Below are 11,511 nucleotides of genomic sequence, written 5' to 3'. Positions count from 1 at the left end.
GCTGCAGTAGAGAGGTTCCCCTCACCAATGTCCCGCTCCACTTTCGTCTTCCTGTCACCCTCCGATTCCACCACTTCCTTAAGCACTTCTTCCTGCCCTTCCTTTGGCTCCTTCTCTTTCTCGGGATCCACTAGGTCAAGAAAAGGTTCAGTTAGCTGTACAGCTTCACTTCTTCCTGGATCCCTATTTCCCACCTTGAGAGGCTCACCTACTGGATCCCCATCACTCTTCTCGGATTCCTTCTCACTGTCCCCTTCTTTCCCTTTCTCTTCATCCTTCTTAGGAGCCTCGGTTTTCTCCTTTGTTTCTTCTTCTGTAGCCCCTCCTCCTTCTCTGGGTTCCTAAACATCCCAGTGAGAGAAAAATAGGGCAGCTAGTCATCATACCAGAGATGAGCCTGGGAGCAGAACTCCTGCCTCTTCCTTGAGAGGTGACCTGGTTCCAGGAGACAAGACTCCCACCCAAGCCCCATCCTAGTCTGCCTGAGTGGAATTTGGCTAGCACCCCCATTACTGTGATCCAAGCCTGGCCCCTTCACCCTCCAGCTGTAATTAGTCCCTCTATACCTTGGGCTCCTTCTTCTCATCTGTGGCCTGGCCCTCTGTTCGAGTCTCGTCGGTCCCGCTCTCCTCTGGTCCCATGGGGAAAAGAAATGGGAAATGGCTGATACAGAGTCTGTCTCTATTGCGCTTCCGCAACAGTCCCTTCCATCATCATATATCCTAGTGTGAGGAGCAATAGGGAGCCACAGTTCCTATTCTTGTAGGAAAAAAAAAATTACCAACCCTCCCTATCCGTGTTGGGCTCTGATGCCAGCTTGAGGCAGGCTGGCACATAATAACCAGATGGCTCTAACTCTTGGTGAAACAGACAGCAATCTGAGAACTTGCCCAGCCTTACCGATCCGCTCAGGCTCATCAGAAGTGGTTCCTGCAATGCCGCTGCTTTCCAGACCAAAGGCTGGGTCTGCCTTGCCTGTCACTTTGGCTGCTTCTTCCACTTTGCGGACATGGGCCTCCACCAGAGCTGTGGGAACCTCTTCCTTCATCTTGGAGAATTCCTCTGCAAGACCCAGGAAGGATGAGCTAGGAGCAGGGCAGGTAGGTGGTTCTGGATCTCCAGGAGAAGGGCTTGCAAGCCCTTCTCTTCAGCTAAGAACATTCTGGAGCTAGATACATGCCAGGCCAGTGGGCAAACTTGGGGGGATTTCAAGGTCTAGATAACTAACCCTTCAAATGCAAACCAAGAAGGGCAGGACCCCTCCACGTTACCTAGGGCACGTTACCTAGGGCAGACTTCGCAGCAGCAGAGGCGACTCTGGGATCGACGACAGAGGCTAGGAAGGCAACAGTGCTCATGACAGGGTTGCCTGACTGACTGAAGGGGATTGGCTGGTAGGCCAGGGGGCCCAGAGAGGCCTCTGAGTCCTCCAGGTATGGGTCTTCAATAGGAAGACGAAGGAAATGCAAGATGCACTCGTCCTGCGTGCGGCTTCCCACATGTTCTGACACTTTGTTCCAGTCATCTTTATACATTTCCAGTGCCTGGTGGTAGTGGTGGAGACACAACTCTGCTTACTTAGCCATTTTCCTCAAAGGTCCACCCCCTTAATCCACTAGGGCAACTTGTATCAAAGCACTCTGTTTTGGTATTTGTGTACTATGCTAGGCTCAAGTAGAATCTCCAAGTGTATAAGATGTGATAATGGAATTAGTTCATGAAATGGCCCAAACGCTCAACCTGGAGGTTCTCTCTGAGGCAAGGTGGGAGGGCAGTGGAAAGGGCAAATATGGGTACAATCATATTCCACTCAAGTGTGGATGGCACCCTAACCAATTGTGTTCACAGAACTTTCCCTTTCCTTGCATTAACTGATTACCTCTAAGAGTAGCAGGGTCTCCTGTTCTGTCCACTCACGAGTGGCACTGGCTGCAGCTTTGCTCTGCAGGGGAAATAGGTAGGTCAGGTGCAAGGAGCAGATGATTTCTGAGGAGCACAGGCTCTCTGGCCTGTGAAGTCATCTCAAATCTCTATACCTTAGAAGGGACATTCTTCTTGGTGTACATGTCGGTGCGCAGCCCAAAGTTCTGCATGTCTGTTGGTTTCTCTTTGCTTTTATCAGGAAAGTTGAGCATTTGCTGGGAAGCAGAGGTCTGCTATATGTGGAGAGGAAAAGAAATCGGTAAGCACCAGTGATTAAGTGGAGCCAGGGGCAGACAGAGAGAGAAAACAGACAAGGAGCTTTTTTCCCAAAGCCAAGGACACCCATGGGTGGGACTTCTTCCCTTACTGCTGCAGCTCCTCTGCTCTCATGTCTGTGCTTCCCAGGCAGGGGCCCCCCAATAAAGGGGCAAATAAGCCCAGCGGGGTCTACACCCCACCTACCAGCTCTGGCTTGCCCTTAGCCGTCTCTGGCACCAGGTCATCCAGCTCTTTGCCCTTTCGCCCAGCCTTGGTATCAGCATCAACCTGGCGGCCCTGGGGGACAGAGCTTGGCGTCATAGAGGCTGGGCAGAAAATGACCAGGCCAAGGCCATGGAGGCCTAAAGACCAAATGCTAGGCAGCCCATAAGCTCCAAGAACACTCATGCCACTGTTCATGTTCCCTTAATAATTAGTAAGGTGAGGAGCTGGCATGATATCCGCTAGTATTTACATTCATCTTTACAAGTTCTCTTGGGAGCTGGACCACTAGGTTCTAAGCCTAGATTTGGTTTTCTGTGACCTTGGGCAAGCCACATAACTTTTCTCCTCTTAAATTTTATAATGTATGAAATGGAAGTGGAAAAAAAATGGAGGTGATAGATAATTATGAGGCAAAAATGAAAAATGTTGGACAAAGTTAAAATTTCATGCAAATTCATTTTAAATAATTTTTTTCTCTCTGCTCCTACATTAGCCTGTCTGCTCATTCTCTAAAAATCTTCACAGCCTTAGGTACATAGACTGAGAGAGGACACTAAACACATGGGGCTGACTCCTGTGGCCCTTGGATCCCAACATAAAGGAAGTCTCAAAACACTCCTGAACCACTCCCTAAAAATCCAGGAAAAGAAAAGTCCAAAGAAGCCCAACTGTATCCCAGCCCTACCTTGCCCCACAGTCCCTCACCCTACCTGTGGGGTCTTGGGCTGCAGAGGCACGAGCCCTGAGGGTGTGTCCGCCAAGACATGGAAGTGAGAGGTGGGCGGAGGCCCCATTGGGGTTGGTCGGCTCTCAGCATCCACCTGGTAGTTAATAAGCCCCCACTGTTCTAGGAAGGCATGAACTCTATGAGAAGAGAAACAGAGACAGGGTCACAGGAGATAGCAAGAACTGGATGTGACAGTGTACATGAATGAAACACAATGAATGAGTGGATGAAAATTAATTTAAAAGGAAAAGTATGTGAAGAGGAGGGCTGGAGGTGGCATAGAGCTCCCATTTCCTTGAGCCTCTTCTCTACTCATTCTGTTTCTTGGGAAACCTCACTGAGTCCCATTGTTCACCACCATCCTAAGTGCCAGTGTTACCTAAATCTCTCCAGCATGGACAGTGCTCTAAATCCAAATGCCTGCTAAATAGTTCTTTTTGGACATCTTCTCAATTTGAAGAAGAATATTTTTCAATTCTACCCACTGCCAGCAAGTCGATTCTAATCCACGACAACTGCAGATGTTTTAGAGTAAAACTGAGCTTCAAGGGTTTTTTTGTTGCAGTTTGTTTTTTGTTTTCAGTTTTGTGTTTTATTTATGCAAAAAGTTCAGGCCTTGGATGTATATTTCCACAGTGGGTCTAGGCGCTAGTTTTGCTGCTGCTTCTTGGTCTTCAGGTTCTTCTGGTGCTTGTTGAGCCTTCGGCACATGGCATGTATCTTCTCGGGCCACAGATCCAGGGGTTTGAACCTCTCGCCCTTACAGTATTTTCTGAGGTTCTCCTTCTCAGTCTGGTTAATAACAGTGTGAACATAGGCAATGGACTTTCAGGCAGCTCAGACTTTGGAGAGCTTGGAAGCTGCCTGTCACTTTGGCAACATACAGCTGGAAAAGCTCCACCTTCACATCGTCCAGCTGTTTAACAGCTCCTCCTCCTTCTTGCTGTGAAGGTCCCGAGCCCTGATTATGGCCACGGCTGAGTGACAGAACCTTGTTTTGCTGCCTGATCCAGGCCAAGAGAATGAAGCTCCATCGGGAAGAAAGTGGCTTCATCGGGCTTTATGGAGCTGTAATCTTATAGAAATAAAGCATCACACCTTTCTTCCATTATGCCATTGGGTGGATTTGAACCTGGTTAGCAGTCAAGTATAAAATATTGTATAAAGAAGAGCAGCTATTACACTGTACAGTGTAAAGACGGAATGCAGGAGCCAGACTGCAGGGATTTAGATCCTGCTTAATAGTTTTGCGACTATGAGTTGAGCAAATTAACCCCTCTAGGTCTGAATCTATATATCTATACTACATATCTGTTCCTTCTTTCTCCTTTACTCCACACTTGAGAGAACATAACGGCCATTCTCTCAAGGAGCTTATATCTAAACCTATACTTTGCCTTTCTCTAGGTCTCTCCCTAACCAGTTCATTCCCTAGATTTTTTACTAACATTTCTATTTCTGTTAAGAGAGATCTGTGGGCAAATATCCCCTCTGCCCTCAACCACAAGGCCTACCTCATGATGGCACAGACATCACCCGCCAGGTTCCTGCGGCAGGCAGTGGACGTTAGATATTCTTGGGGATTTAGTCGGTAAGTGTCAATCATGAAGTTTCGATAGGCCAGGTAGCTTAGAAAAAAAAGAGAGATGAGTAACAAGAGGATGAAGTAAATGTTCTCAAGGGTTAAAGAGTAAGAAGAAGGAGAAAAGAACTAATACCTACAGTGTTGATTAAAAAAAATCATTGAACTAAATAAACATTCAGCACCTACTGTGTTAGATGAAAAGGATTTAAACATTTCTTACATTTTCCTTGCTGAGGTGTTTTAGTTAAATTAATTCATCAAATAGTTGTACTTTTAAATTCTTTTTAATTAATGTCTTACCCAACTTCTGATCAAGAAACCAAAGGGTGCTATTATTTCCAAGCTCATATGTTGAAGGCAAAAATCTTCACGCATGTATAACATGCAGGACATGACAGAAAGAATAGACTGTTTTGCTGTTTTTTATATATTGTTTTGCTCACAAAGTTCATATACATTGTGTTTCACACTATTCTTGTTCATATTGTGTTTCATATTGGGGTATTTTTTAAGAAAAAATTGTTTTAAAATGGAAAGATCTAAGTTCAAATCCCAGTTCTAACATGATAGCCTTGAACAAATTAATGAAATTCTTTGAAACTCAAATCACCTCATCTGCAAGATGGAGTGTCTCCTGAAGACTAGAGAGCTTTGTTTTTTGTTAGTTTTTTTTTAACTAGAAAGCCTTGTAACGTACTAGTACCACCACCTAGCACATGTGGGAAACTTAAAAAAAAAAAGAGTAGCTGTTATACTGTACAGTGTAAGACTGAAAGGGTGAGCCTGACTACAGGGGTTTAGAGCCTGTTTAACTTACTATTCATTATTAATAGTTTTGTGACTATTAGCTGAGCAAGTGAGTTAACCCCTCTAGGTCTGAGTCTCCTAATCTGTAAACTAGTAATGATAACAGCATCTACCTTTAAGGATGATGTAGATTAATCTGTCTATATATGACACTTAGGATTGTGTCTGGTATCTTGTAACCTCTCAATAAATGTGGCAATTATCATCATTAACTACTTTATACCAAAAGTACAAAGTAGAGGAACAATTTATGTTGCAGTACTCTTTGTATATTATTTTGACATCATATTGCCTGATTATGATTTGCTTTGCCTCTGAGGACAACAAAGCATCTTTATGCACAACTTCCCCCAGAAGAAAGAAGAGGTGAAAAACTATACCAAACTATAGAAGAAAACACAGTGGGAAAGAGGGAACTGGGGAACAGCTGGGGGGAAAGCTAGTTCTGTTTCCAGGAAGCTTTAACTCAGCACTAATTCTCACCCACAATCTTCTCATACTGGATTTCCTAACCATAGAAAATTCCCAAGTCTTAACCAAAGGCAAGCAGTTTTGGCCTAAGGCAAAATCTTAAAAGGAGATAAAAATTTCTGAGCCTCAAGCCTACACTTTTTATAATACTCCTTTTTCACAAAGCTCTCTCCATCTTCTAATTGAAGGGTTTAGGGTCATCCTACTTCTTCTACTTATTTTTCTATCAAAACATAGTATTTTTTTAAAACTTTTTTAAATTTTATTTTATTATTTGTGTGTGCGTGTACCGTCAAATCAGATCTGACTGGTACAGGAGGAGATTGTCCCTCCTTCCCCGGCAGAGCATCTGGTGGATTCGAACCGTGCGCCTCTGGAATTGCAGTGCAGCTTCTTGCCACTAGGCCACCAGAGCTCCCCTCAAAACATAATCTTAAGGATCAGTATTACAACAATCATTTATACTTTAGTTAAAGCTATTACTTGTGTTAGGGATATTTGCATTTTAGACAATTTTCAATAATTACTTGAAAGACTCTTGAGGTCCTACAGTAGATTATTTTTAATGTGTACAGAAGAGCATGCTTAATATCAGCCCTGAGCAAATCCTCCATGCTACTGCAGTCAAAGTTCTGGGCTGGAACGGCCTAAGGACAGAGATTTATTATGTCTTTGCAAGCCTAACATAGCATCTGGTCTAGAACAGTGCCTGGCTCACTCAAGAAATGTTTGCCAGACTGAAGAAATGTTCCTGGGTCAAGAAAGGTGAGTGGTACCGGAAAAAGAAAAAAAGCCATGAACCTGAGATTTCCTTACATTTCTGGAGTCTTGGACTTGTTCTTGCCATTAAAGAACTCAGGAAGTGCCCTCCGCTCAATGGCATGAACGCTGCAAAAGAAGCCAGAATAGAGTAAGTAGAATCCTGGTGGAGAAGTGGGAGCCCCAGAAGGAGGAAACACCTGAAAGGTGGGATGGGCTGTTATCTAGAGACTGCAGGAATCACCAGACTCATAGACTCAAAAAAAGATGAGGAGCTCATCTTAAACTGAAGTGTATCCTGGAAGAAAGGACTTATTTGCAGGAATGGGGAGGGATAAGCTGACCCCTGAAGTAGGGAAAGAGGACTCAGAGTGGAGGTGAACCTTCAATACCTGTTGTAGTCAAACCAGGCAGCATAGCTGGGGATGATGATATGATGTGTCTGTTCGGTCACATTGTCCTCATGCAGGTCTGGATTCTTGGTCTGCTCTCCTTTGTTCCCAGTACTGTTCTCATCCTCATCCTGCAAGTATGAATATTGTTGACCACTCAGCATTTCCATTTTCCCCCCAGGCACCTTCTGCTTCACATCCCAGGAATGTGGGCAGTGAAGATGAGTAAAGGGAATGGACAATTACGGCCCCAGGGTTCTGAAAGAGCCCAAGTTTTAGGTAGTAAAATTAATTAGTCTAGGGTGGGAACTCTCTTGAGCAGTGGAAAGTTCTGGGCAGGAGGAATTTAATGATCATAAATCAAAATCACACAGAGAGGTAGGCCTCTCTAAACTGGCTCCACCTTGCCGGTAGTCTCCATGCTTTCATCTTCCTGTTCATCTGAAAGAGAAAGACAGTAAGAGGTGAGTCTGAGAGGAAAAATCCTACTCAAAGTCCCATCAGTTTGGGGAAAGGAGGCAGCTAAGGCCTTCTCTGCTCCAGGCTCTGACTTTCTCACCCTAGAGGCTCCCTCTCTTACCCAGGTCCGTCATGGTGCCTCCTTTGACTGGGGCTGACTCTGAGTCCTTTTTCGTGTTGACTGCCAGAAGAGAGTCACTTTATGAGACAAATTCTGCCTAAATCAAGCCTTCAGTTCTTCACTTTTAACAACTCTAGAGAATTTAGTTGCTTTGAACACTTTATCCATTTGATAACAAAATATAGTATCTTCCACCAGTCACATTCCCTGCAGGGCTTGAAACTCACTTGCTACTTTCTTCACTTCTCCAACCAAAACCTTTTACACCATTAGCAAGTATCTTACTTCTACATGTACATTCACACATCATTCTGGTCTTTGGTAGACCCTTTTCTCCATCTCCATGTCTGTAAGCTCTTAATAGACTGATTTTGACCAAATTGCTCTGTAGAGTAGCCAGATCTCCAACATTTTTGAAAACAGAAGAACACTTTCTTCAAATGAATTCACATGATAGGTCAGGGGAAAGCCTGGAGACATCAAAGCTGCTCTGACTGATGAGGAGGTAGAAGACCAGAACTCCTCCCACCCCTGAAAGACATTTCTGGGACACCTGGAATAAGCCAATGCTGAGAAGCAATGATCTCATAAGTGGGGTGCTCACAAAGAATGCACAAGATTATCTACCAGAACACAGAAACAGACTATTAGAACTTCTCTTTGTATTTGTTTCATAATTCTATCCTTTAACTTTTTCTCTTTGCAGATGTTTTGTAATGTTCCTAACATATTGCACTGTGGTGCCACACAGCCTGGAGGGAGTTGCGCTGGTGGATTCAAACCACCAGAGAGACGCTGCCTTTGGCTTAGCAGTACAACTTGCAAATCTTCCAGTGGCTCCTTGGGAGAAAACGGGCAAGCTCTGTGAGTATGATTCCTGACCTCTGAAAAACTGCTGGAAGGTCAGCTATAAGTCAGTTCTGAGTTGATGGCAGTGAGTTTTTAATTTATTTATTTATTTTTATTATATTATTTTTACGTGTATTGTCAAATCAGATCTGACTGGTACAGGAGGGGATTGCTCCCTCCTTCTCCAGCAGAGCATCTGGTGGATTTGAACCGCATACCTCTGGGATTATGGTGCAGCGTCTTGCCACTAGGACACCAGAGCTCCCTGAGTTTTTAATTTTAAGGTACTGATATATTACCATAACCATTACCATGAAGTTAATTCCAACTCATGGTGAATCCACATAGGATTTTTTTTTGGCTGTAATCTTTCTGGCAGGAGCCTTGGGGGTGGTGTGCATAACACATGAGGCTACGAACTGAAAGGTACACAGTCTGAGTCCAAAGCTACTCTATGGGAGAAAGGTGGTTTCTTCCTATAAAGATTTATAAACTTGGAAACCCAGTGGAAAGTCCTTATGAATAGTCAGCAGTGGGTTTGGGGGTTTCTTTTGTTTTAATCTTTACAGAAGCAGATAACCAGGCCTTTCTTCCACAGTGCTACAGATGGGTTTGAACCACCAATCTTTAGTTTTAGTAACACAAAAACATCAACATATAGGGAGTTCTGTTGGCCTAGTGGCAAGAAGCTGCACTGCAGTCCCAAAGGTGTGCAGTTCAAATCCACCAGATGCTCTGCTGAAGAAGGAGGGACAGTCTCCTCCAGTACCAGTCAGATCCAATTTGACAGTACATACAAAAAAAGTAATAATAACAAAAATTTTTAAAAACAAAAAAAAACAAACTTACTGCCATCAAGTTAGTTCTGACTCTGTGAACGCATATTGGGTTTTTGAGGTTATAAATTGTAAAGAGAACAGACTGCCCATCTTACTCCTAAGGAGCAGCTGGTGGATTTGAACTACTAGAAATAAGTCTGTTGGTTAGCAACATATCTACTATCTGGTGGACTATGCCACCAGAGCTCCCTTATGATCCACAGGGTATTAGATGATCAAATAGGATTTATTTAGTGACTCCAGGGTCAGTCCCTGGAGAAGGACAATGCTTGGCAGAGAGTCAGCAACAGACAGGAAGACCTGCAAGGGGATGAACTGGCATAGTAGCTGCAACACTGAACTCACCACATATAATTTAGTAGTTAAGCACAAATGATATGCACAACTCAGAAACCTGGTAAAATAGAACATATATACAATTTGTGCTCAAATAAGTTTACAGTGGGTTTGCATAGTCAAAACGAATTTAGAGACACCTACTGTCAGGGGCAAATCTAGTCCATAATTCAGATATGAATATGAAATTAAAGAGTTTCATGGTAAGGAAATAATTTTCATAGTAAGCTAAGTTTAAGGGAAAAGATTTCTAGATTTGGAACTGGGTCTGGGAAATCCATCTAGCCAGATGCTTTGGCAAAGCAAGGACAAGACAAGGAACGGGAGTGGGCCCTAGGAATCTGGCCCGGCCCGTACCTGTTTTGGGTAATGTCACCTCTTCTACGTTGGGGACAGGTGAGGGCTCATCCATATCTTTTGTCAGGTCTTCCTGTTCCTCTTCTCTGTGTCCACGCTTTGACTTGGTATAAGGTGTGGAGGGACTAAGATGGAGAAAGTGAAAGAGGACTCAGTCATCTTTGGTTAAGGTATCCCTGGAAGGTGATATTTAGTGGAAGAGAAATGAAAACCCCAAGGCTAGGGCTGAACATACCCAGAAAATAGTTGTTACAGAGTATTGGGAATAACAGCTTTTCATTTGAAGTTTTAGCTCTGTACACAATTAGTACACAATGTCTGGGACAGACTAACTAATTGAGCCTTAAAGAAGGCCTCCTGCCCTCCCTCCCTCAGGACACCATGTCAGGGCATTGTTTGATATAAAGGGCTCAGTCTTTCCTTCCTCCAACATGGTGCCATACCCTTTCTTAGCATTCTTTTTCTTAGCCTCTGGAGTAGGTGAAGGAGAGGGGGAGCGCTTCCTCTTCTTATAGTTCCCCCCTTTTTTGTCCCGTCGGTCCGAATCTGGGCTATTTACCTACAGTCCAGAGAATTAGGACAAAAGTCAACCAAGAATTCTCAGCAAAGCCATGTCCCAAAACTTATACTAATGGCTAGAGGAGGAAAGCAGAGAGATTTTCACCTCATCTGTCAGAGTCTTGGCTGAAATCTTTTTTCGGCGGGAGACAGGGTTTTTGTCATCATTTACTTCGTAGTCCTCCTCATTCATCCACTCATTGAACGTGTCTGTATCCAGGATCCACTTTGCATGAATCTGAAGCACAGAGGCCAGCAATGCGGTGTTGGAGAGGAGGCAGGAATCCACAGCTCTGCCTCACCTCCAACGCATGTGTAGTCCAGGTTACCTACCCTGGGCAAGAGGACAAGGAAAGCTCACCTTCCTAGGTTTCTCTGGAGTCGGAGCATCCTCCACAGAAGCTTCAATTTCACTGGCTGGGATCCATGTGTCATAACTGCCACAGGAAACAGAACATGAAAAAGAATCAATGGGGTAAAGCTGTAGAGTATAAGTCTTTTCCCTTTTCTCAGTTACAAAAAGTATTAAGTTGTTTTGGTATAATTTCCCTCCCTCCCAATAATATTGGAATTTTTTTTATTATAAAGCAGTAAAATCACAAAACAAAAATTCCAAAAATTAAGAATTATCTCTCATCCTATCACCTACCTAAACATAACTTTTTTCCTTACTATAAACATACAATTAATAATTTTATTTCAATTGTATTCACATGTACAGTGATTTTATGTGTTCATGACACTGTTCAACCATCATCTTCATTTCTGAATTTTTCCATGACCCTTAACAGATGCTCAGTATTAAAGCATCTATTCTTTTTTTTTATTTTTCTGTCATCTTTATT

General features: G+C 43.6%; 1 protein-coding gene across 1 annotated transcript in view; it reads right to left on the bottom strand.

The window, feature by feature from the left end:
* SMARCC2 (SWI/SNF related, matrix associated, actin dependent regulator of chromatin, subfamily c, member 2) overlaps positions 1-11,511 on the bottom strand; it is a 24,997-nt gene that overhangs the window by 2,929 nt on the left and 10,557 nt on the right. Inside the window, exons 8-25 of the mRNA XM_006897683.1 lie at positions 11,028-11,103; positions 10,773-10,904; positions 10,552-10,667; positions 10,109-10,233; positions 7,728-7,787; positions 7,551-7,588; positions 7,148-7,278; positions 6,813-6,884; positions 4,648-4,761; positions 3,117-3,270; positions 2,386-2,478; positions 2,037-2,156; positions 1,880-1,942; positions 1,286-1,544; positions 901-1,062; positions 567-631; positions 209-341; positions 3-130 (exon numbers count right to left, since the gene is read on the bottom strand). Of these exons, the coding sequence (XP_006897745.1) occupies positions 3-130; positions 209-341; positions 567-631; positions 901-1,062; positions 1,286-1,544; positions 1,880-1,942; positions 2,037-2,156; positions 2,386-2,478; positions 3,117-3,270; positions 4,648-4,761; positions 6,813-6,884; positions 7,148-7,278; positions 7,551-7,588; positions 7,728-7,787; positions 10,109-10,233; positions 10,552-10,667; positions 10,773-10,904; positions 11,028-11,103 (2,041 nt within the window). The remainder of the gene's footprint in view (positions 1-2; positions 131-208; positions 342-566; positions 632-900; positions 1,063-1,285; positions 1,545-1,879; positions 1,943-2,036; positions 2,157-2,385; positions 2,479-3,116; positions 3,271-4,647; positions 4,762-6,812; positions 6,885-7,147; positions 7,279-7,550; positions 7,589-7,727; positions 7,788-10,108; positions 10,234-10,551; positions 10,668-10,772; positions 10,905-11,027; positions 11,104-11,511) is intronic.

The sequence above is a fragment of the Elephantulus edwardii genome, unplaced genomic scaffold (genome assembly GCF_000299155.1).
Source record: "Elephantulus edwardii isolate Elephantulus edwardi_28Jun2011 unplaced genomic scaffold, EleEdw1.0 scaffold00212, whole genome shotgun sequence".
NCBI lineage: Eukaryota > Metazoa > Chordata > Mammalia > Macroscelidea > Macroscelididae > Elephantulus > Elephantulus edwardii.
This window is presented reverse-complemented; position numbering and strand designations above follow the sequence as displayed.